Source organism: Echeneis naucrates, chromosome 24 (genome assembly GCF_900963305.1).
Source record: "Echeneis naucrates chromosome 24, fEcheNa1.1, whole genome shotgun sequence".
Lineage (NCBI taxonomy): Eukaryota > Metazoa > Chordata > Actinopteri > Carangiformes > Echeneidae > Echeneis > Echeneis naucrates.
In genome coordinates, this window is record NC_042534.1 from 12,176,680 (window position 1) to 12,199,037 (window position 22,358).

The window sequence follows — 22,358 nt, forward strand, 5'->3', positions numbered from 1 at the left end:
AATGCGTCCCCATCTGGGTTTAAGCCACAGGTAAGGGATTGTTATTGAGGGAAGGTAATGTTTCCCTCTGTAATCACGAACAAAATGTTGAGGCAGCAATGTCAATAAGCTAAAGTGGAATTTGTTTTTCTTTACATAAGGTGGTGATCTTTCATGGCCAACAGAGGACAAACTTTGAGAGAAGGGAGTGGGAGACAACCTTGTGTAATTTTACTGTAGTCCATGTCCAAAATCTCCCTGCAGGACTGGACAGAGCACGTCTGTGTGAACAGGTGGAATAGCTGAAGCAACAAGTTTGTGGAAGCACAGCCGATACGTATTCATTTATTAATCTTGGAGGCTGACAACCAAAACAAGCTTAAACAAAATAACCTATCATTTCAATGGGGCTATTTGAACTGCAAATAAGCTCAGAGGTTATTCCCAGACAAATAACACAGCCTGCCTTCTGGATATGTGTGATAAAACAGGTTTTTGACATTATTAACCTGCAGCCTGACGTTACATCAATTAAAGAAACTCTTTCAATTGCTTTGGTATCAAAGAAAAATACAATTATTATTAATATTATTATTATTATTATTTTCTCCAATAAACTTACAATTTCAATACAAACAGAATGAGCATGAAGGCATCAACACCTTTATTGTCCATTCAATTAATGGACGTGCTGGGAAAAAAATTGCATCATTCTGTAAACACCCAATTTCATATTTATTATGTTAGCACACACTGATATGACACGGATGATAAACAAAAGCAGGCAGAGCTTTCGTTGGGTTTTTCTCTGACAGTGAATCAATGACAGCTCGCTGTGATGTGGCCAAGGCAGCTGCAGCAGCCTGCACATTTAAATTAACTACAATTCCCAAGCGGCTCGGAGGCTGTAAATATTACAGTGCAGTCAACTGTTGTGTGCACACACCTGCGCAAATATTAGACTAAAAAAATACTATAAAAAAAAAAAACAAAAGAGCCGGACTATGTCGGTTAGTCGGATGACTTTTACAGCCAGTGTTCAGTGTGCCTGTCATCGGCCGGCTGGCTCCTGCTCCGTCCCGCTAAAGTTAGCTGCCCTGGCTAGCCTCCAGCCTCGGAAACATCAATACCGGCAGCATTGCATCACGCCCCCCCAACACACACACACACACACACCTACCGTTTTACAGGGGAGGGACAGCACGGCGAGCAGAGCCGGGACAAAGTCGCTAACACATCGCTAAAAGGTCCACAACGTTGCATCTGGTTAGCAAGCTAGCAAAGGCTACAGTCTCCAGCGGTGTGTGTGCGTGTGTGTGTGTGTGTGTGTGTGCGCGTGTGCTGTCTGAATGATGCGGACAGGATTTGGAGCTAGCGTGATGGAGTTTAAATGAAAAGGTCCACAGCATCCGCCTCACAGCTCCACCCGCTGCTGTCCGTTAAGACCGGAGCGGTTCACAGTAACTCTGGACGCTCCGCCGTTAGCAGCCGCCGGAGAGACATTTCAAACAGCTTTATGTTTGTTTCTTACGTGATTCTGGTGCTGGGGGACGGGGACGGGGTTTAATCCGACGGCGGGTATGAAACAGCGCTTTGCAGAGTCCGGCTGGGGATTTTCTCTCTCTGTCCGTGTGTCTTCCAGCTGCCGCCGTCGCTCTTGCTGCTCTAAGCCGTCTCCCTCCGTCTGTCTCCCTGCTGCCGGAGTGTCCCGACGTCTTGTACCGCTCGCCCTCCAGTGGAGAATGGACGGCCCTGATGCGCTTTGATGAGGAACCCCTCTTTAACTCGGCGGCGCGCACCTCCCCCCTCCCCCCTCCACCCTCCACCACCAAACGTGCCTGCGCGTAAATAGTCTGCGTGCGTGCAAACCAGTGAATGAGTGTTCCTTCAGTTGACAGAGTGAGTCATCCAGCAGATCCAGATGCAGCTCCTCCCTGCTCCTTTAACAGCTGACTGCTGTGGCCGCCATGCGCTGATGGAGACAGAGACAGAGACAAACACCCGCTCCCCTTCCTCCCTTTGGAGAGTCACTAGAGCTGCAGCGTTTTCCTACAGAGGCTGCTGTCTGTGTGTGACTGCAGAGCACAGCACTACTGATGCCATCACTACAGCTACTACAGGCAGCCAGCTCAGGTTTCCTTTTCTCTGTTACTATACTGGAAAACAAAATCATTGTTGCACTTGTATTTGAACGAAATGAAATCATTGAAGTGAGGCTAAATTCATTTTCAGTATTTAGTATACATGCAGATCACTGATAGGTATGCAGAAAACTATTTCATATAACTTTTGAATTGACTAAAACATTTTTATCATCAGTGATACAATCTTCGGATGTACATGACAAAAAGGGAAAGGTTAAAAAAGAAGCAGCAGAGGTGAAGATACGTTGATGCCCCCTATAGTCTCATAACATACCACATTATGAAGGTCGCGTTACAAAGTTAGCGTCTGCAGTTTATAATGTAGGCTGTTTGTTGTAGATGTCACCTTCAGGATATATCCTCCGAAAGCTCTTGAGCCACACATCATTTGTCTATCCTGCAATGTCAAGTGGTAGCAGCCCTGATGTTAAGTAATACTTGTGTAAGACTAGTAGAGTTCTTTACAAGTCAACCACAACTTCCTGGCAAATGCACTGTAGGGTATAAAAGCAACAGTAACTGCTGTACCTTCAGAAAGAACATTTTCCAATCTGAGCTGACTAAATTCTGTAAAAACAAATAAACAAACACATGATTGATCAACTGGTGAGGAAAGTCCTGAAAGCAACGGCATTGTGCCGTTCTTCATCCATTTAAAGGGGCCATTTCAGAATTTAGGACATTGTCTTATCTTACGAATAATATTAGAATGGAATTCAGAATCTGATGTGGATTAGATTAAGGTTAGGCTTAGTGTTAACGTTACCTTAGGGTTTAGGATTAGGCTAGCTGAGGCAAAGTGGACAGGACAAGAATTAGAGTTGAGGCCAAGGAATTTCAGTAGTCAGTGGAGAGCTCTTAGTGTTCTATAACGTGTCTGTAAATGTTGCTGTGTGTTTATGTGTCTGTGAGTGTGTATGTGTTTGTGCTCAGTGTACCTTCTAAACAGCACCCTGTGGTCCTCTGCTTCTGCTGTCCTGGTGTGCCTCATTAAATCCCAGTTACAGGACACATCCTCCTCCTCATCCCTGGAGCAGATGGACTGACACAGGGTGACGGTATTCCTGGGAATTTGGAGGGGCGTCCCTGTTTATATAACACAGAGAATCTTATTAAAAGCCACTCTCCTTCTGTCCTGAACTTGGGGTTAATTAGCTCACTTCCTAGTTACTGTTATGCATGGAGGCTTCTGAATGGTCACAGTGGTTGTCATGGACAACCAGGCTCATCTTATCTTCTGTTGTGATTCTGTGACTAGGAGCTGTGACTAAAAAATGCATAGTGTTGATGAAATCTGGAAAAGACATACTCACAAACATACACACAAAAGAAGAAAACAAACAAACAAACGTTTGGATATGTTGTTCAAACAGCTGAAAATTCCCATGCACACAGAGTCTTTGAGCAAAGACATTATAAAATACATATACATAAAAAATTATACACATGGTACAGCACTCACATAATGTGTCACGAGCTTTGAGAACATGGTCAAGAGTAAAAAATATGTTATCTCTGGTCATTTGCTATGAGCAATATTTCGATATTACTGGGGCAGAAAAGACTCAGAACACGCAGAAAACAGTAATATTCCCTTCAACAGTCTGATGCCAATCGACGAGAAAGGTATGAAAAATGAGCAGAAGTGGATTTCTCAGTTGAAAAAGCTTCAGTTTTCAGTTCTGTTTGATTTTTAAATGATTGACTAGACTTTTATGTACAGGATAATAGGCAGAAGGTACAGAGTACACACAGGGCCACCAGTGAACATGCATTGGCCTTGCATAGTGCCAGTATCATAGCTAATTTGTGTGATTCAGATGTATTATCCTTTAAGACAAATACTAACAACTCAGCTTGACTTCAGCGCCTCTCAAGTCTTCAGATGGGAACCAGTGAATCAATCACAGAAGAGCTCGGATTTCATGTGCCTTATATCACAGATATTGTTACCTAGGAGATGATGGGAAGTAGGTCATCAAGGCTTTCTCCCAACTTCTCCCAGCCCCTGCATGTGACGTACATAGATGTTCAGTAACATATGCACGGTGAATACATTACATACATGCCCACTCCGTTCACAGATGTTCCCAAACACACTCTCTAGCTCGGTTTGGGTCATTGTTCAGTTAGGCGCATTTTGCCTTTCTTCAGTCTCTCTCATTCCCTTTCCCACCGTTATTATCTAGTCTGAGCCTTGTTGCAAAGACTGTGGGTGAACAATGAAATCTCTATATCAAGGAAAACAGTAAGGCATGACAAGACAATGACAAGTGACACATCTTAAGGCAAACAAAATGCAGACGACCCAAAATTAGAGACTAAATAAAAAATAAGACAATAGTTCTTCAGGGGAACTATTTGATCACAGAATACGAGAGGCTGATGGAAAAGCTCAGGAAATAAAGAAAATAAAATGACAAGTGGACTACAGTTGATAAAAACATATCACATCCACTGTCATAAAACTAAGATGTGAAAACAAAAATTAAAACGTACACATTACTTTGAATAATGCCAAATTAAAAAGACACACAACTCCACTCCAGGAAAGTACAATAATAGCCACATTTATTTTAATTACAGGCAAATTCCCTTTACACTATATATCTTTTTTTGATCCACTTCATGTTTTATCCTTTATGTCATACATACATTTACATTTCCAGAGTGCATACACTTAAGATGATGATGAAGGGGCTGTTAAATAAAGTGGTTCAAGACATAAAAGAAGGGTTTTTCGCATTTTTTTTTTTTTAGAGACACGTCAAATACTGCTCATCACAAGCATTACTCAGTAGTGTTACTATACTAAAAAGTGCACACGGTCTATTCAATATCAGACAGCTTCATTTAATATAATGGCAATTTAAACAATGATGCATTTCACACATTCAACATCAAACAAGGCAAACCTATTCAAAGGCACAGGACTCTCACATCAATATCATCTTTTTAAAAAGTTTGTACTTACATGTCAGGTTATCCTTCGCATTCAACTTTTTTTTTAAGGAAACTCAGCTGAAATATGATATGACACACCCGTGAGTTCAATGGCACTAGACAGTTAGGAAGTCAAAAACACTTCCTTGTGGTACCCAAACAGACACAATTCAAGTGTTGAAGAGGAAATAGTTTGAATCATATGCAATGCTGGTATTCTGCAGACATTAACTTAGCTTTTGGGGTCACAATAACTGAACTGTTTCCCCATTTGAACCATAGCTATCAATTGTTAATGAATATTAAGAATGATGCTAGTGGGTGCCATATTTCCTATGGTCCTATATTTCTGTTCTGTTTACTGGCAACCTGCTCACATATTTCCCTGTTGGTACATAGTGAACCAGTTGAGAGGAACTACAGCAGGATCCTCTTCTTCAGTTTAAAGGCCCTGGTTTGACAGTTTTAGTTTGAAGGGACAAAGGTAAGGAATACAATGAGTGACCTGTAAACTGAAGCGAGCTAAAGAAAAAGGAGTGCTGTTACTTATTTTAGTGCAGTTCAGCCACAGTGATGCATCAGGCCACACTGGGCTAACTGTTTTGCACGTTAAGTTTAAATGTTTAAGAGAAAATAGATTTACATTTAATAAACATCTCTGCTACAGAGCTACTGTAACATTTACAGTTGTTCAAATACATGCAGATACTGTACAGCACAATTTGCCACCACCTTTTCTCTGGGTGTCTGGGCAGAACCATCCACAAACAACGCAAAAACTAGCCAAACTAAAAAGAACGACGGAGCACTGCATAATATCACCATGCCAAATATCATACAAACCAAATAATGGTTAAAAAAATTATGGTTTTAAAACAAAATAGCAGCAACACATAGGCTTAGTTCTGTGAGAACAAAATTGAGAACCAGCAAGCCACCAGTGCCTCTGGGCTAAAGTAAAAGAGAGACAGTTACATAGTGCAAATATGAAAGGGTGAATCTAAATCTTATAAAGATGGAAGCTTCAGAGGCTGAATATGCAGTGGTTTCTTTACAGTTCAAGTTGACTCCACTTAACATACAATGTCCATTGTAAGTGAATTCGAAACCTTGGCACCACAAACCTCACTGACCACTACTACTGTCAATAACATGATAATAAAAAATAATAAAAAAGAAACTACTCTCTCTGTGCAATAGTTCAAGTAAATTATTTCCTGCAAATAGTTAGTGCTGTGTAACACATCCTGTGGCCGTACTGAAAGAGACGACAACATACAGGTAACATACAAATACACAAAAAGTACTATTTACATGAAATGGTTTTCTGCACAAGACTGCACTCTATGTAGAGAAGACCTCTACTCACCAATTCAGGCTCAGATTTGATCTAATCCTCCCACTGGTTAAAATTAGGACCAAAGTTGGGGCAGTCCCATCATAGATCTGTGGTCACAAACACATCCACCAATCAGTGTCCTGGTGTAGCACAAAGGGCCGAGGTCAGACCTTTAAAGGGGCGTGTCGTATATTCGTTCCGACGAGCCCTCCTCAATGTCGTCCTCAGACTGCGACGCTTTGTGGTTGAGCTTCTCTGTTGTTGAGGAGGAAACAAGGTTTCCATGGACACCATCGTCGCCAAGCTTGGCCTTGCTGCTGTCCTGAACAAATTCTTGGATTTCCACAGGTAGCCGGCGAAATTTGTCCTGGTACTCCTGGTCCAGGTCGCTCTGTAGCTGCAGCAGAAGGACATACGCAACACATGAGCTAAGAATTCGTACATAACAGACAGCCACGCAACTACAAGAGTATATCCTCAAATTGTGTCATTAGTAACACAACTAAGTAAAGTAGTCACACTAACTTGTGACAAAAATATCCCTGTGGATATGAATTCCTGATAACACAGGGATGTATCAAGGTCTGGATGTGTAGGACTGCATACAACGTGTGCTTTCCCTGTGTCTGGCACATAGAGGTTATAAAAGTGGCCTTTAGATATGAAGTTTAACTTATTTGCATCATGATTACAGCTAAATCATATCAGAAGAGAATAAAGTCAACAATCATAAGTTGCCTAATTGACAATGTGAACAGTATGACATCTATAAAAACCAGCCCTGGGAAATATTCAATGTGTCATTGACCTGTTGAGGCAATAGACGGCAAAAATTTGGTTATTTATACTGCAAGAAACTTTATACTATCCTTTAAAGTGCAGTGTACATATAGCGTTCTGCTGTCTCTCTCCAAATATTGAATGTCAATATTTTTGAACCACCAGCAACAATTTTCAAAACTGTTCCTTCCTGCTGCTTTGATATGTATGAGTTTAATATAACAAGACAAGATACAGATAATAGGGAAAAGAAAGTTGGAAACATATATTTATGTAAATGCTACACTGGTTCCAATTAAAACAAAAAACAGATAAAGTCTAACCAGTTAAAGATATACTTTGAACACTATATAAAAATAATTTAATTAACCCTAATTTATACATTTTAGGGAATGGAATAAGGCATTCAAACAACTGTATTAATAGATTCTTTTGCCCACCTGGAGGCAACACAACAATCTATAAACAAAACACTAAAACATAATCACCCAGGGTGAACATTTGAGCAAACTGTGGTTTATTTTAACATCCATCAAACATAGAGCAGCATTACCATTTATTTTAAGCAATTATTCTGGCAGTCCAACAAATACACGTCCAAAATTCACTCTTCTTTTATATTTAATTTGGTTGCAACCAACTCCCAGTGGAAATATCTGGCTGCTTAGCAGCTAAATGCTCCACCACGCTCACTCGTCTATGGTTTGGTACCTCATAAGCATGAAAAGCAGTGCTTCACTGAAAGCAGCTGCCCAGTGAATCTGAGAGAACAGTGAAGATTAGCCAAAACAGCAAAGTTTTGGAAGGCCACAATAAATAAATAAATAAATAAATACAAAAGCTAAAGGAACTGCTTTGTCATATTTATTCTCAATCTGTTTGTCACTATGAGGAACCACTTTGAACATTGAAAGCTGCATAATTGCAAAAAATACTGACTTAAGCACCTTGAAAGAGTTTAACCTTCATAGCGTTATTAACAATCACTGTCCATTTTGTATTGCCTGCGTGAGATACAACTGATGCTGCAATAGAGACTGATATTTGATTTGAAAAAAAAAATAAAATAAAATAAATAAAATACAGTGATATACAGAAAAGGGCCTTGAACCTTTGCATTCAGAAATTGGTGAATACTTCAGTCAGGTGAGGTAGACCATAATCCCCTTTGCAACCATTACCCATACGCACTCTCCCCTTGGTGAGAAATCAAGAGGAGAAGCTGTTTTCTCCCAGGCATAGATGCCCCCAATGATTACAGATGACAAGATTGTATTCATTTCATTGTGAGCCAATAATTGCTGTAATGCTGATTTCTCTGTTTAACTACCCGACTGGCTCCCATGGGAGAGCAGTAATTAAAAGAAAAGCCGGTAAGATGAATGGTGTCAAAGTCTCACAGCTCAATACAGTCACGTCAGCATTATGAGAGATCGAAAGTACCTTGGAGTTTTTTAAGGGCCTCACTTCAAGCTTTGAATAACTCAAAAGTGAACACAAAAAAATCCTGATAGAAAATGTAAGATGGACTGACTCGGGGCAAAAACAGATTTTGGCAATACTGATGTTATAAATCTTTAAAAAGTTCTAACTTCATCTGTCCTCATGCAGGAACTTCAGGGAGAAAATGCCATGAAATGCCAAGCTCAGTTCTCCAAGATGACTGAACCTAAGGCCTCCAGTCAATACAGCTTGCATTACTTCTCAGCTATAAGAGAGATAGGATGAGAGGAGAGAAGGAAAGGAGGTCAAGGACGGCCATGATGCACTCATGAGTTTCCAATTTTTGCCTTCTCCGCCTCGCTTTATGAGATTTCCAGTTAGTTTCCATGCAGAGCACTGCATAAAGAAATGAGAAAACCTGTTGCAAATGACTTTATCTTGACACCAGTTAAATGCTGTGCTGTGCTGCCAATGAGACGGATACTGGGTTAAGTAGATTATGACTGTGAGTCTAAGTATGATTATGGTTCAAGTATCAAACCACAAAACTTTTGAGTACCAACTTAATTTTGTCTATAGGATGACATACTGAATCAGCCAATGTATGTTACAATCAAATGACTTAAAATGTGATGTACTTTTTTCAGTTATAAGCATGTTTATGATAGCTTGACTTTATTTTAGGGTGTTTGCAGTGAATTATTTCTGTCAAAACACAAACAACATTAAATTCAATACTTCAGAAATCCACAGGTTACTTTTCCGTTTTGCCAGATGTATCCCCCACTGTGAAGTCCTGTCTGCTTGGCATAGCTCAGTCTAAAACTGGGGTGAAAAACATGCTGTGAGACCATTTTTGAGTGTGCGCTGTACAACTCTACATGAGTGAGGTCCAGTATCAATCAGCCAGACAGCTTCTCTGCTTGATGCTCTGTGTCTTTGTGTAAAAAAGGCACTCTTGTCTGGAGTCTTTGTGTTGTTTTGGGCAGTCCAGTCAAGCCTGCAAAGCCCCCACCAAGCACGACATCTCAAAGTCACCTTCTCTGAAACATGCCTCCCCTCTTCTTGCTCTCTTTTCCTCTTTTCTTTCTTTCTCTCTCTGTGGGTCTAACATGATGGACATCCAGCACATCACAACCAGATGGCTAAAGATGTACCACAGTTCATCTCTCTCTCCCTGCTCTGCACTGCGCATGACCTACTTAGGGGTGGGACAGTCTGAAATGTGTGTATGTGTGTGTACATGTGCAGCCTGTCTTTACCCTGTCTGCTGAGGCACAAACACCCTCTGATTAAAGCTGTCATCTTTCTCCCATCTGATGACACCCTGGCTCATGTGACGGAGGTGGGAGTAGGGGACACAAGTGTCTGAGGGCACCAGGCAGCTCTCAGAGAGACAAGTTTGGATGCTGAGCGATAAATATGGAACTTTGCTTTTATCAAAGTTTATATTTTGAGTTTTAAAAAATCCTGCAGAATGACAAAAATAAAGACTCATTAGAGAGCAGAGAGCTCAAACTGATGTATGGATTTAAGATCCTCACTCTCCATATGAAATTTTAATAGTTTGGCAGCAAAGAAATCCCTTTAGAGGAGTACAGCTTGTGGAGATAAGTTTAGTTATTTTTTTTCTTAAGCTAAATTAGATTTAACTAAATTCAGACTTGAGATATTAAAAGTCATCACAACATCAAAATGTAATGAGGCCTGCTTTTTATATACAATGTGTCTATACAATAATACAATAAGGGATGTGTGTGTGGTCCAGTTTCTGTTTGGACATCAACCAGCAGCAGTAGTTATCCTGCCAGCTTTAATACTGACTCTCATCTCTGAAGACCTGTCATCTGACAACAAACCAACATTCACTCACTGACTCAAACATACACACACGCGCACGCAGATGCACACTCACATGTACACATGCACACACATGCCTTTCTTAAAATACAGCAGTCAGTGACCTTCTTCACCAGCTGTCCTCGTTTTGAGAAGCTATCGAGGGAAGCGGAGAAGGCCTCCAAAGAGCCAAATTAATTCTTTGCTTTGAGCTGTGACATAACGCCTGCTGCAGCATACCCATCCCCCCCCCGCCAAAAAAAAAATTAAAAAAAAAAAATCACACAGCACCTCATCTAAAGTAAGTTGCTATGCTATAGGTGCTTTGCCTTACATGTACAACACAGTCTATTCTTTTCTGTTTTGGCAGTTTCTGCTTATTTTCACACCATTCCAGAGAAGCTGTGACACAGGTCAAACCCATCACAGGGCCTGCGAGATGTGTGTCCTGACCTTGAGATATGTATATCCAAAAAGAGCCCAATTAGGCTCAACCTAAGATCCCATGTCCAAGAAATGAGATGGGGTCACCACCTGCCAGCATTACACAAAAAGGCAGTTTGCCGTGCAAGGCATATGAATTGTGCCGATGTATGTGAAAAAGTGTGTCTGAGAGAGAGAGAGCGTAGGAAGGTAACACTTTCTTTCATTTTTTGCATTGTATTGGTCATAACTACAATGCTGCCCAATTCAAGAGTAAGAACAACATACTGAAGGGAATGAAAGAGAGACGAAAGCAGCTGCTACTCAAGACATCTTTTCCATCTACTGTGTGTGTGTGCGTGTGTGTCTGTGCCCTTTCATGAGTCTTCTCATAATTCATCCTCAGGAGTTTTTCTTGGATTATTCCAAGAAATTCAGGTTCAGGCATTTAAAGAACACTCCTGCATACCTCTACCATGCACGTACAGTAATGAATGTTTCCCCTAAAAGGATTGATTCAAAGGGAATCTTAGCTGTGAAACAGATGTGCATGCCAAATGCTACCTTTCACAGAGTGGCTTGAAAACTGAATCCTACTATCAGAACCAACCAAACACTCTGAATACGAACCCATTTATTGATTCAATTACCATTTCTGTGTAACCAACAAATCTTCACTAAATGCTGTACACTTTGATCCACTGGTATAATAGCATAAAGATAAGCATAATTTCAGGACAGGTGTCACAGCAACTCAAAACTTGTAACTTTTTGCAGATCTCATGGTAAGACCACTATAAAGTAGTTGGCTTTATAGTTGGCAAAGATTGCTGCTTAAAGGCAAATTGTAGGAAGAGAAGGAGGTCAAAGGAGACCAAGACCAAGACCAGTAATCCGGAGTAGAACACTCTGTGGCCACCAAATATATGTTTTTGGCCTTTTTTCCTTTTGCTGCCTGTAAGTGCTGACTCCAGACATCCAGTAGTTTCTCATGGTACTTAAAGTGGGCAATTCTGTGGCTGTCACTGAGTTTTTAATATTTTCCGACCCTTATATTGATCATGAAATGAAATAGATAACTGACAACAAGATAGGTCAACAATTACTGTTTGTGCCTGTTGTATATTTTTTGTTCAAATTTGGGCTTAATTGAGGTCAGTGCAGCTTCTGTGGCTGTAGATAGCACACTGACATAATATCACCTTACCAAGTTGCTAAGGTAGGTGTGTTAGCAAACAGATGATTATTTACATACCCAGCAAATACTGAGCAACGGGGGCATTCGTTTGATTTGTGTTTCTGGAAATCTGATGAATTTATGGTTGGTTTGCTTGTTGCTAGCCAGATAGTGTACAGCGGGCTTATCTGAAAACAGGATCCTGCCGTCTATAAACACAGATGATGAGCGAACCAAAAGCAGTAAACAAAATAATGAGCTGGCAAATGCTTTGTAGAGCAGAGGAGTTGGATGATTATTTTTTCGCAAAAATTTTTTCACCTTAAATGTTGGAATTTGATCTATTGTTAGTATAAAAACATTGACTAATGAAGCTTTAAACTGAAAATGCCCTACTGCTATAAAGCTTGAAGCAATGGCTACATACTGAAGTTCTCTCACTGTGATAGAGTACACAATGTAATTATTGTATGGACACAAAAACATACACGTCCTATCACCCTCTCCCTCTATTTTGACAGCCACTTCAGCACATTATCAAGTGCTGCAACCTCTTCTTTACTTCCTCCTTTGATAAATAAAGGGTTTAGCCATAAAACTTAAAACATACTGTAGAGAGCACAGTTTCCCACAGGAATTGAGTAGTGAATATTCCTCAGACAGAACATAACCCTGGAGAGCTTCGTTAGCACATGTGGGCATACATAATGAACATCGTGCACTGATCTAAAATAGCAGCTAGCGTAATAGAGCAGAGTAACCAAGCATGCAACACATATGCACACTCACACAAACACAGTGGATTTCACTTCACTGTCCCTGGTTTGCAAGTAGTGTTCTATGTTAGTGTAGTGTATGTTTTGTGTGTGCGTGTGTGCACATGTATGTATGTATGGGCACAAGTGCATTATTGATGCAAACACACCAGGTAGAAATGATGCAGATCAAAGTCTGTGATCCTGGAACATAGTGGCCAAGCATGCATCAGCCAAGGAGAGAGAGGGACATAGGAAGAGAAAGAAGGAAGGAGGAGGAGGCACTGTACTTGCTCTCTCTTCCTCTCCAACTCCAGACCTTCATGTCTCCTCCGACCTGTTTGCTCCCCCTCTCTTCGTCCCTCCCTCCCCATGTATTCCTGTCCTGCACCTCCAGTAGCTGTCCCTGGGATTGCGTAATAAGGACTTAGTTCCAAATTAACAGATTGCAGAGACTCATGAAGGATAGAGGAGGATATGAGCGGTGGGGAGGGGCTGAGTTGGGGACCCAAGTTTCCATGACGACTGCACAGGACTCCTGCTTGTTGAACAAATGAGAGTGTGTGCGCATATATGCGTGGCTCTGCGTGTTGATTCAAGGCTTGCACAATGGGGAGACACCGCTAGATCTTTTTTCTCCATTTCTTTTAAATAAAAAAGAATCAGGACATCACCTTCGCAATAACGCACATTCAATCTTCACACACATACACCAACACACACTGTTGTGAAACACATTGCCTTATTACTATTTCATATCCCTTTCGCGGCCAAAGAAATGTGTGAAGGGGATGATTAGTACAGATGAATTACAACATAGCCTGCCCAAGAACAAAACCTTCTAAGAGCCTGGATTCTGTTTCTCTGGATCTCCATTTACCAAAGCATGAACAGACCACACTGGTACAAAGTCATCCTTACTCCTATTTTATAAAATATTCTGCCTCCAGTGTGACTTTAGAAAGGTTGTGTTAAGAAAAGGTTTTAAACAGCCCCTTTAAACAGCTCACTCAATCTCAGTTGGCAGGACATGCAAGTGGTGTTACCCTCAACACCCTTGAATGAAAAAGCTAAAACTCTGAAGCTTCAGCCATGAAGTGAAAAATCCAGTGCTCGTCCTTGTTGAGTTACGAGTGAGGCTTTAACTTCCTTTCGCAAGTAACATGAAGATCATGCCAACTTAATCCGTTAATAATAAGGTGGACATATGTCAATGTGAACTTGACCCACGTGCTATGAGAAAAGATGAGAAAAAGCAACATGACAGGATATAGCATCTGTAGGTGTGTTGAAACACTGTGGCTTCATGCTGGGCACTGCTGACTCCTGAGGGGCATTTTGATTGGATTATTAGCAGGACAGTGGCACCTGAGTGACCATGCTGGGAGTCATGACACTACATCTTCCTTCTTCTCTCACTTTTCTTTCATTTTAGCATGGAACCACCACCGCAACTTCAGCCAGGATTTCAGGATCTTACAAAAGTTATAGGTTATCATTAAAGCTAGAGTAAAAAAAACTGCCTTTCACATGTTTATTTATTTTTTTTTTAAATTGTCCCAGTTAAGGTTTGAACTGAGTGGTAGTTAACCTAACCCTAACCCTTTTCTTCTCTCATGACAGAGATATAGCGGTTAGTTTTTAGGTTACATTGGTTAATGATGTGCATGTGAGTACACACATTTATACACACAACTACCATTTTAGTGGGTTGTGCAGCTCTCAGGGTCTCCACCAGGGATGGTTATAGCTGTCCATTAGTGGCTGCTCTGAGACCAGAGGAGAAACTGGGTCAGAACTACATGAGAGAGAAAGTATGTTGTATCTTTCTGTCTCTAATTCAAAAAGCCTTTTGTACACATTCAACACAAACACACAACAGAAGTATTTTAATATTTGTACTGCTCTGGTTATTAATGACCATAACCATTCGTCCCAGTTGGAATTTTAGGTTTATATCTTTACATTTCCCTCTATTTTTGGTTGAATACATTCATCCAAGGACTTAAAATAGGAATCTCCTGAGAAGTAATTCACCAACTAGTAGAGGTGGTCAACAATACTCTGCTGTGCCTTAAATATAATTTTGTGGAGCTGTGGTGAATTGACCTCGGTCATATTCACCTCATTAATAGATAAATATTTTACGGTGACCTGCTTATTGGGCCAGTTCTTGGTCCAGTGACTTACTCAACACATTTTCACATATTATTAAGCAGAGCTGGAAACTTTTAACAGATGAATGTAACCAAAACTGACTGAATTCACAGAGGCATATGAGTACAGACATTACTTATATTGACAATCCTTTCATTATTGTTTGCCATATTGATTGTGCCAACAGTGCTGCTAGTGGTTAAATTAGAAAATCACTATAATGGCATTGATATAGTTAGTTATTGTGTCAAGGTTCAGTCATGCTGCAGTCTCTAGCTAACTAAGTCCCCTCTGGTGCTTTTAACAGAAAATAGCATCCAAGGAGAGGAAGCAAAGTGGTGAACAGAGTACAAGCTAAGTGAAACAAGAAATCAGGCTGGACAAGAACAGGCGCAATCAAAAAGGTTGATTGGAAAAGTTATACCATCTGTAACTCACAACATGAAAAGACTGTGCTGCTTTGTTATCATTGCTGTGAGATATATTGTGAGAATGTTCAAAAAATCATTGAATATGATGAAGAAAGAGACCAGACACCTTAAAGCGTTTTTGCTCCATCAATGCAGCATTGTTAGATCATAACGATTAACAGTTAAAAATGAAAAGAATCAGATAGATGCAGCCGTTGAAGTATTCTCTCTCTCTCTCTCTCTCTCTCTCTCTTTTATTGATTATCTTCCTCTTCCAAAACAGAAACCTACTTAATCCAAAATGCTACTTGACCAATGACAATTCAGTCATACATCTGGGTGTGTTATGCTACTTGTAGCTGATTTAACTTGGAGCCTCTACCCATGCAAAGATGTGAAGTGGACCAGTGGTCTTGTGATCACATCAATTTCTAACTTCACACCTCAGATTTTTGCTTTATTTTGAAACTCTTATGCTTCAACTTATACTGGCTCAATAGATATAGCTTGATGCAACATATCTGATTTTCCAGTAAAATTTCCTGCATATTCAGTAGCACTCCTCATGATCTGCTGACCTATAAGGTGCTGCAGGAGCTGTCATTTTGAGAGTGGCTGGTTATGAAAGTGTCTCCAACAGAGAACTTCAGATTTATGTTTTTAAAAATTTACATTTGACAATATAAGTAAATCATTTATAGGAGGATCACAGCAATTGTTACCTTGATTATACTGGTACCTTGTTGTAACCTTAATGTAACCTAAAATATAGATAAAAGATGCATTAGTAGTAAATATTATATTTATAATATAGACATGACAAACTACTTGTCCATAATTAGTGATGAGTTTATATTTCAAACTTGGTTCTGTGGGGTTTTACTCCAGACATTTATGTTAGATGGAAGATGTCCATTTGATTTGATACACCTTATTAATGGTGCAAAAGGATGACATTCTTTTCCTTTCACTCTATCACATTTATAGGATCTTGCTCAAGGACGCATTGACAGGTGGGGCTAAATCCAAGCACTCCGACAGAGGTGTAATCTCACTATACTGCGCAATCTGCTGTACCTGTTACAGTATGATGCTGTATCTCATGCTTTACTAATTACTTCTAGATTCCAGCAATCCAACCACACCGGAGCCCTTGTTGTCGCTAAACAAAAAACAATAAATATATTTGTGGTAATTCATACATGCTTGGCAGGTATCAGCCACGACAGAAATCACAATGACAAGGTTTGGAACCGTGCAACTCATAGAAGGGAAGCAAACACACCAAAACTGCCACAAGTATGCCTATGCGTTCACATCACAGTAAACCTGTGTATATATAGCGTGTAGCTGAGTGCTATAATGGCATTAGATAAACTTCAGTGCAGGATGCAGCAAGAGCAAAGGAGGTGTATGTTACAAAGCAATTGGTGGTACAACTGGTAAACAAACCAACAACTCATATATCACTGTTTGTACTGTAGGCAACCACATCAACTACAGCAGGAACTGGCATTTAAACCTGGGCTGACAGATCCTGATGCCACAATGCCACAATAATAAAACCATTGAAAGGGGAAAAATATTCTGCTGTTGTTTTATTGACCAACACAGCAATCCACAGACACACGCACGCACATATATATATATATATATATATATATAACAGTCCACATTCAAAAGTCCAAAGTCCCCACCAATTGCCTTTTCGTCAGTGATGTTCATCTTACATCTTTGCACCAAAGTGCTAGACACTGCAGCATCTGACTAAACCTGGTCCAGCTCACCACCCAGTGGTTAAAATCAGTATTTCACATTAAGAGCTGTGGTTTTGCTAGATAATTGTATTTAGGACGCATTGAACCTCTGTCATCATTCTTTATCAAAGAAACAATCAGCCAAAAAGCATCAATGAAAAGAGCTAAATACTGACCCCCTGATCTGTTTCAAATCACACCAACTAACAGTCAATTCATAAAATACAAAGATCTACTACAGCTATTTGTATAGTTCTATTTAAATTATCTTTGAAAACATTTTCTGCTGGATATGTATTTTGGGAATTTACTTTTTGCACATCCACCAACTCCAAAAGCCGCCCATGCCTCAACACCCCCAACACCCTGATGGTGGATGTTGTCATGCAACAGACTAGCAACTTGTGAAGAAATGAAAAAAAATAAATAAATAAATAAAATAAATAAAAAAAATTTAAAAAAGTCTATGCGCCTTACCTTTGGCCTTTCATCCAAGATTTGCTGACGAATGTCCTTGTGCTTCTCCAGTAGTCTCTCCTGTCTTTTACTCTGTGCGTCTTCCAGCTGCAATCACACAAACACATACAAAAATGTGCACAACACACAGAATTTTCAAGTCATTGATCTGGTGTATAGATAGTGAAATTTGATTGAATACAATAAACTGTATGAGCTTGAATTTAGCAACACTTTATTAGTAACCATTACTACAAGTTCTTTATCACATCATGGCCATGTCTTCTCTTACCCGTTTGATGAACTGCACCACCTCATTGACAAATGACCTGTTTATCTCTAGCTTCTCTCTGTTAAGAGAATTTTCAGAATCAACAGTCAGACTGAGAGACCTGTCACACAACCAAATCGTTAGCATTCAGTGACATCTAGTGGTCATATCATATTACACAGAAACTTACTCCTCTGTCACGTTCTTGTCCTTTGCTTTGGCTTCATTGATTTTCTCTTGCCTTTTCTTGTCCATTTTCTTCTTAAGATCTTTCTTCTCTCTGCAGACAGGTAAGCAAAGAGGGAGGATTATGAATGTTTAAGAAAGATTTTGAAAACATCATGGGAATTTGTGAATGTGTGTGCCTCCTGAATGCAGCCTCACTTTTCACAAATGTCTCGGAGCTTTTTTATCTGGGAACTCTGGCACTCTTCTGCTATAGTGGTCAGTTTTTCAACCAGCTAGAGAAAGAGACAAAGAATGAGTCAAACTCTGACATAACAAAATAATGTATGAAGCACTTTGATTTCAGATTACTTTAGTTAATATTTCTCTTTAACTCAAGCTAGTTTTGTTTATATTCTGATCCCAGTAAAATTGCATCCATCATCGTCTCCATTATGTTTTTTGTCTTTTGCTTGAATAAACCTTTTAGACAACTCAGCTATGCTCACTGCACAGGTGTACTGGAGCATAACACATTTATTTTCCACAACAGAGCAAGTGCAGAGGCAGCAGAATGATGGCTATAATATTCTAGTTGGAGTTGACCTGGGGTTTATTTACTTATTCATTTGCTTGATATGGTTAATCTGCATTAGCCTCGCTTTGGGACAGTAGGCAAGAGTCAGACCTTTATCAAGTCCAATACAAGTTGGGGCAAGCGTCCATATGTGTGTGTGCGTGTCCAGGTGTACTGTTTGCATGGGAACCCTGACTGGTATTCTGAGCTCTGGGAAAGTGAAGGTGAACGAACAATCTGTTTCTCTACAAGAATGTAAAAAGGACACAAGTTCTTTAAAGACAAGGATGAAATAAAGCCATCACAGAAGTACAGAGATGACATGAAATCAGAGGCTGTAAGTCCTCTCTCCATATATATGCAGTATGTACATAACAATAATTACTGGACCTCTGGGGAACGGCTTAGATTGTTGTTGTTGTTGTTGTTGTTGTTGTGAAAACTAACATTATGAGACCGATTTGATGCTGTTACACCAGCCATACCAGCTGCCCTCAAATCTACATGCATTATGGGAAAGTGGTGTCAGGCTTTTGAACCCCACTGCATGTGTGTATTTGTTTGTGTGTCTGTGAGGACCTGTTTGATGTGTTCTCGTTTCTGGTACTTTTCGCTGTAATACTGCTCCTGGCGAAGCATGAGGAGCTGTTGCTGTTGCTGTTCCTTTAGCTCTGCGAGCCTCTGATTGCATTCCTGATCAAGCTCACACAGCTCCTGGTCCAGCGTTGACAGAGAGGGCTCAGACCGGCTGGAAAAGTACATGCAAACAAAGTCAAGAAAGTTGCCTCGTCGTCAGTAGAGAGGCCCTTGCTCATTAATTAGAGCAAGGGCCTCTTGTAGGGCTTCCTACAAACTCTGAGGTTTGTAGGAAGCTTTACCAACTCATTCTTACTTTCTACATAACTCAGGATTTCGTCTTACTGATCAGGGTGGGTTCCATCATGAAGTGTTTGTTTCTGTGAAGTACAGCATGCATTTGATTTTATTTGATGTGCCAATGTGAAAAAAGAATAACAGGAATGTGGTAGGAATATTGATATGCCCTATTTGTATATTAGCAAGATGCAGCATGAGGTAATTTGTGATGCTGTGTGCTATTTCTAATTCAAATGTTAATTCACTGTATTTCCCAGGATGACTTTTAATGATCCCAAGACAGTTAGGTTGTTTAAACTGTAGGCTACACACAGACAGAGTGAGAAGAATTTTCAGACGGAGACAATGAGGAGATCATCTTTTTTTACAACCCAGTACAGTACGAGTGCAAGCCATGAGCTAGGTCTAAATGTTATGATTATTAAATTGTATTAAATGTTACTTGGCTTAAAGCTGAATCTTTTCTGGTTCGTGGAGTTAAAAAAATGTTTTATTCTTGTAAGGGCTTTTATAGAAGGCCTGGCACTTTGGTAATGTCAAAACTTTTTACTCTGCAGTGAAAATGTTCACTGCTTGCTGAAGCTTTGCTGGAGGTGTCTCATTGTAATACTGTATCCACATTAACCAACAGCTCTGTTTCACATTGCTGTGCTTTCCTTTGAGGACAAAGCAAATATGAAAACTTCAAAGAAGAGAGATATGAAGGCCACCCAATATAACAACAGTTTGAAAAGGAGAACAGGAGGGCTACATACCTTTTCTTACCGTCTCGTTTGTGGCTCTTTTGCAAGGCAGAGCGCCGGCGCTGATGCTGGCTCTGCAGCTCGGAGACACGAGCTGTGTGCTCCTTGATCAGCTCGCTGGTCTTGCGGTGGTGTTTCCGAACCAGCTCCTTCATCTCTTTGTACTGCTTCCTCTGTTCCCGAACAAAGCCTTTCTGCTGCTTCAACTCTTCCAGTGACTGAGCTTCTAGTTCTGAAGAAAAACAGATAAAGAGCCACAACCAGGGCAAAAATAAGCAAATAGTGAAGTGAAAACAACTGTGTTAAAAAAAAAAAAAAAAAAAGCCCAATACTGAGAGTGTCTAATTTACTAAACATTTCTACATATTGGGTTATGAGAGATTCAGTCAATTTCTAAAAACCCCACACAATTATACTTAAAATTATTCCTCTTAATATCTTCTACAAGACAAACAAATTCAGTCTGTGCAAGTGGAAGTCAAATAGAGTGGCATTAATGTCCCACAAAGGGATTGAGAGTAAGAGCAAATGCAAATGTTGAGTTTTGGAAACATCTTACCGGTGAGAACACTCTGAATGATATCTTCAGTCTTTACTGAGGGCTTTAGTGAGCCTGTTATCAAAGACAAGTTCACAAATTCATTTTTACAGCAAAACACAAATTATCCCAACAGTTCAGAGACAGTTTCTTCATTTTTTGCTGATATAAATAAATGAATTGTTTTTGAGGAAAAATAAGATTCATATGAACAGACGATGTATCCATCCAAGAGTTTATCAATTTATGATGCATGGAAATGTATATTTTCTGTTAAGATCAATTTCATTTTTAAACCAGGCTAACAATATTTTACTTGTATTTCTCATCTTTAACCATACCTGCAGACTGAGTCTGGCCGACCAGTGAAGGAGGTTTTGGGGTGATAATAGGCGTGTGGCTCAATCCATTCTCTGCAGGCAGTGTCACCCTCTGGTCCACCTTAGATTCTGAGGGACCATCACTTCCTGCCTCCACCTGTTCATTAAATGAAAGAGTCAACATTTGGATCACTCAAACTTGTCAGTGCACAAAGGTATTTAGTGTAGACCAACATACACAAACAAATGAGCACTGTAGTTTACATGAGGACAGTTTTCCAATTAAAGTGAAGTGAAATAAAATGGACAGAGCATTTATCAAAGTGGTGGTGGCCAAACACACAGACACACACAGCCATCCAGCACACTTTAGCCGCTTTAAAATTGGCTATTCCAATTTTCCTTCTCCTTTTTTTGTTGCTTAAACTTCTCCGGGTATCTTTTCTCACAATGTCACACAGCATCTAAAACTAATTTTAAAAATACATTCACTAAAGACTTTTTTTCTCTCTGATGAACAAATACCTCCTAGAAGGATGGTATCTGTTTTCTTTTTGGCTGTACCTGTGTCCTGCCTGACAGTTTGTAGACATATTTTTGGTAACCCACTCTCAGCATCGCTTGCTGTGTGGAGGCCCAGCAGACCTGTATGTCCCTTAGGCTGGGCTGAATCTCAAACTATATTCCCCTATCTCTGAAAGGTTAATGTAATTTAAAATAATCTCTCTTCTAGTCACGCTAACCACAATCTCCTCCTTTCCTCTCCTGCTCTCTCCACATTCATCTCCCCACACTGAGCTCTGCCTGTCTGTGATCAACCTCTTATGGTAACTGTTTCCATGGTCACAGCATGAAACAGCTCTCGGTGGGAAATCGTATCAGCTGGCAAATCAGATAAAAGGAGCCCCACAGGAACAGCACTTCTTCCCAGTAGCCTTTTCTAATAACCTCAGATAACCCTGTGTCCTGCCTTGCCTCTCACCCAAATGCTATCCCGACTTCAGTCTTAAAAATTGTTCACATTTCTCCTTGGATATCATAACATGTTGCACTAGAGCTCAATTACTTGTACTTCTCCATCAAGTCCATTTAAACTGACAAACACCATTTAACAAGGCAGCTACTTTACCCTTAAAGCCCTATTTCCAGTTAACAAATTTAGTTTCTGCTGCTATTACTGTAATGGAGACGGCCCATTAGCTTGAGATGTCTGCAGTGCAGTCTCTCCTTGGATGTCACTTGGAACAAAGCAGAAGGTCATGTCCT

The 22,358-nt window shown here is 40.1% G+C and overlaps 2 protein-coding genes across 7 annotated transcripts in view; both read right to left on the minus strand.

Moving 5' to 3' along the window:
- Window positions 1-1,765, minus strand: part of plcb4b (phospholipase C, beta 4b) — a 54,854-nt gene extending 53,089 nt beyond the window's left edge. For all 4 annotated transcript variants that reach the window (XM_029496384.1, XM_029496387.1, XM_029496386.1 and 1 more), the window contains exon 1: window positions 1,511-1,765. The gene's annotated coding sequence lies outside the window, so the exon portion shown is untranslated. The remainder of the gene's footprint in view (window positions 1-1,510) is intronic.
- Window positions 1,766-3,944: 2,179 nt separating this feature from the next.
- Window positions 3,945-22,358, minus strand: part of plcb1l (phospholipase C beta 1-like) — a 92,648-nt gene continuing 74,234 nt past the window's right edge. Inside the window, exons 25-34 of one of the 3 annotated variants that reach the window (XR_003840468.1) lie at window positions 21,114-21,249; window positions 20,794-20,847; window positions 20,247-20,466; window positions 19,195-19,363; window positions 18,258-18,334; window positions 18,064-18,153; window positions 17,895-17,952; window positions 17,624-17,710; window positions 5,098-6,802; window positions 3,945-4,131 (exon numbers count right to left, since the gene is read on the minus strand). Coding sequence is in view for 1 of the 3 variants with exons in the window: in XM_029496381.1 (XP_029352241.1) it covers window positions 6,578-6,802; window positions 17,624-17,710; window positions 17,895-17,952; window positions 18,064-18,153; window positions 18,258-18,334; window positions 19,195-19,363; window positions 20,247-20,466; window positions 20,794-20,847; window positions 21,114-21,249 (1,116 nt within the window). In the remaining 2 variants the exon portion in view is untranslated. Of the gene's footprint in view, window positions 4,132-4,704; window positions 6,803-17,623; window positions 17,711-17,894; window positions 17,953-18,063; window positions 18,154-18,257; window positions 18,335-19,194; window positions 19,364-20,246; window positions 20,467-20,793; window positions 20,848-21,113; window positions 21,250-22,358 lie in introns of those variants that run through there. The other 2 variants (XM_029496381.1, XR_003840469.1) reach the window with 2 other exon arrangements.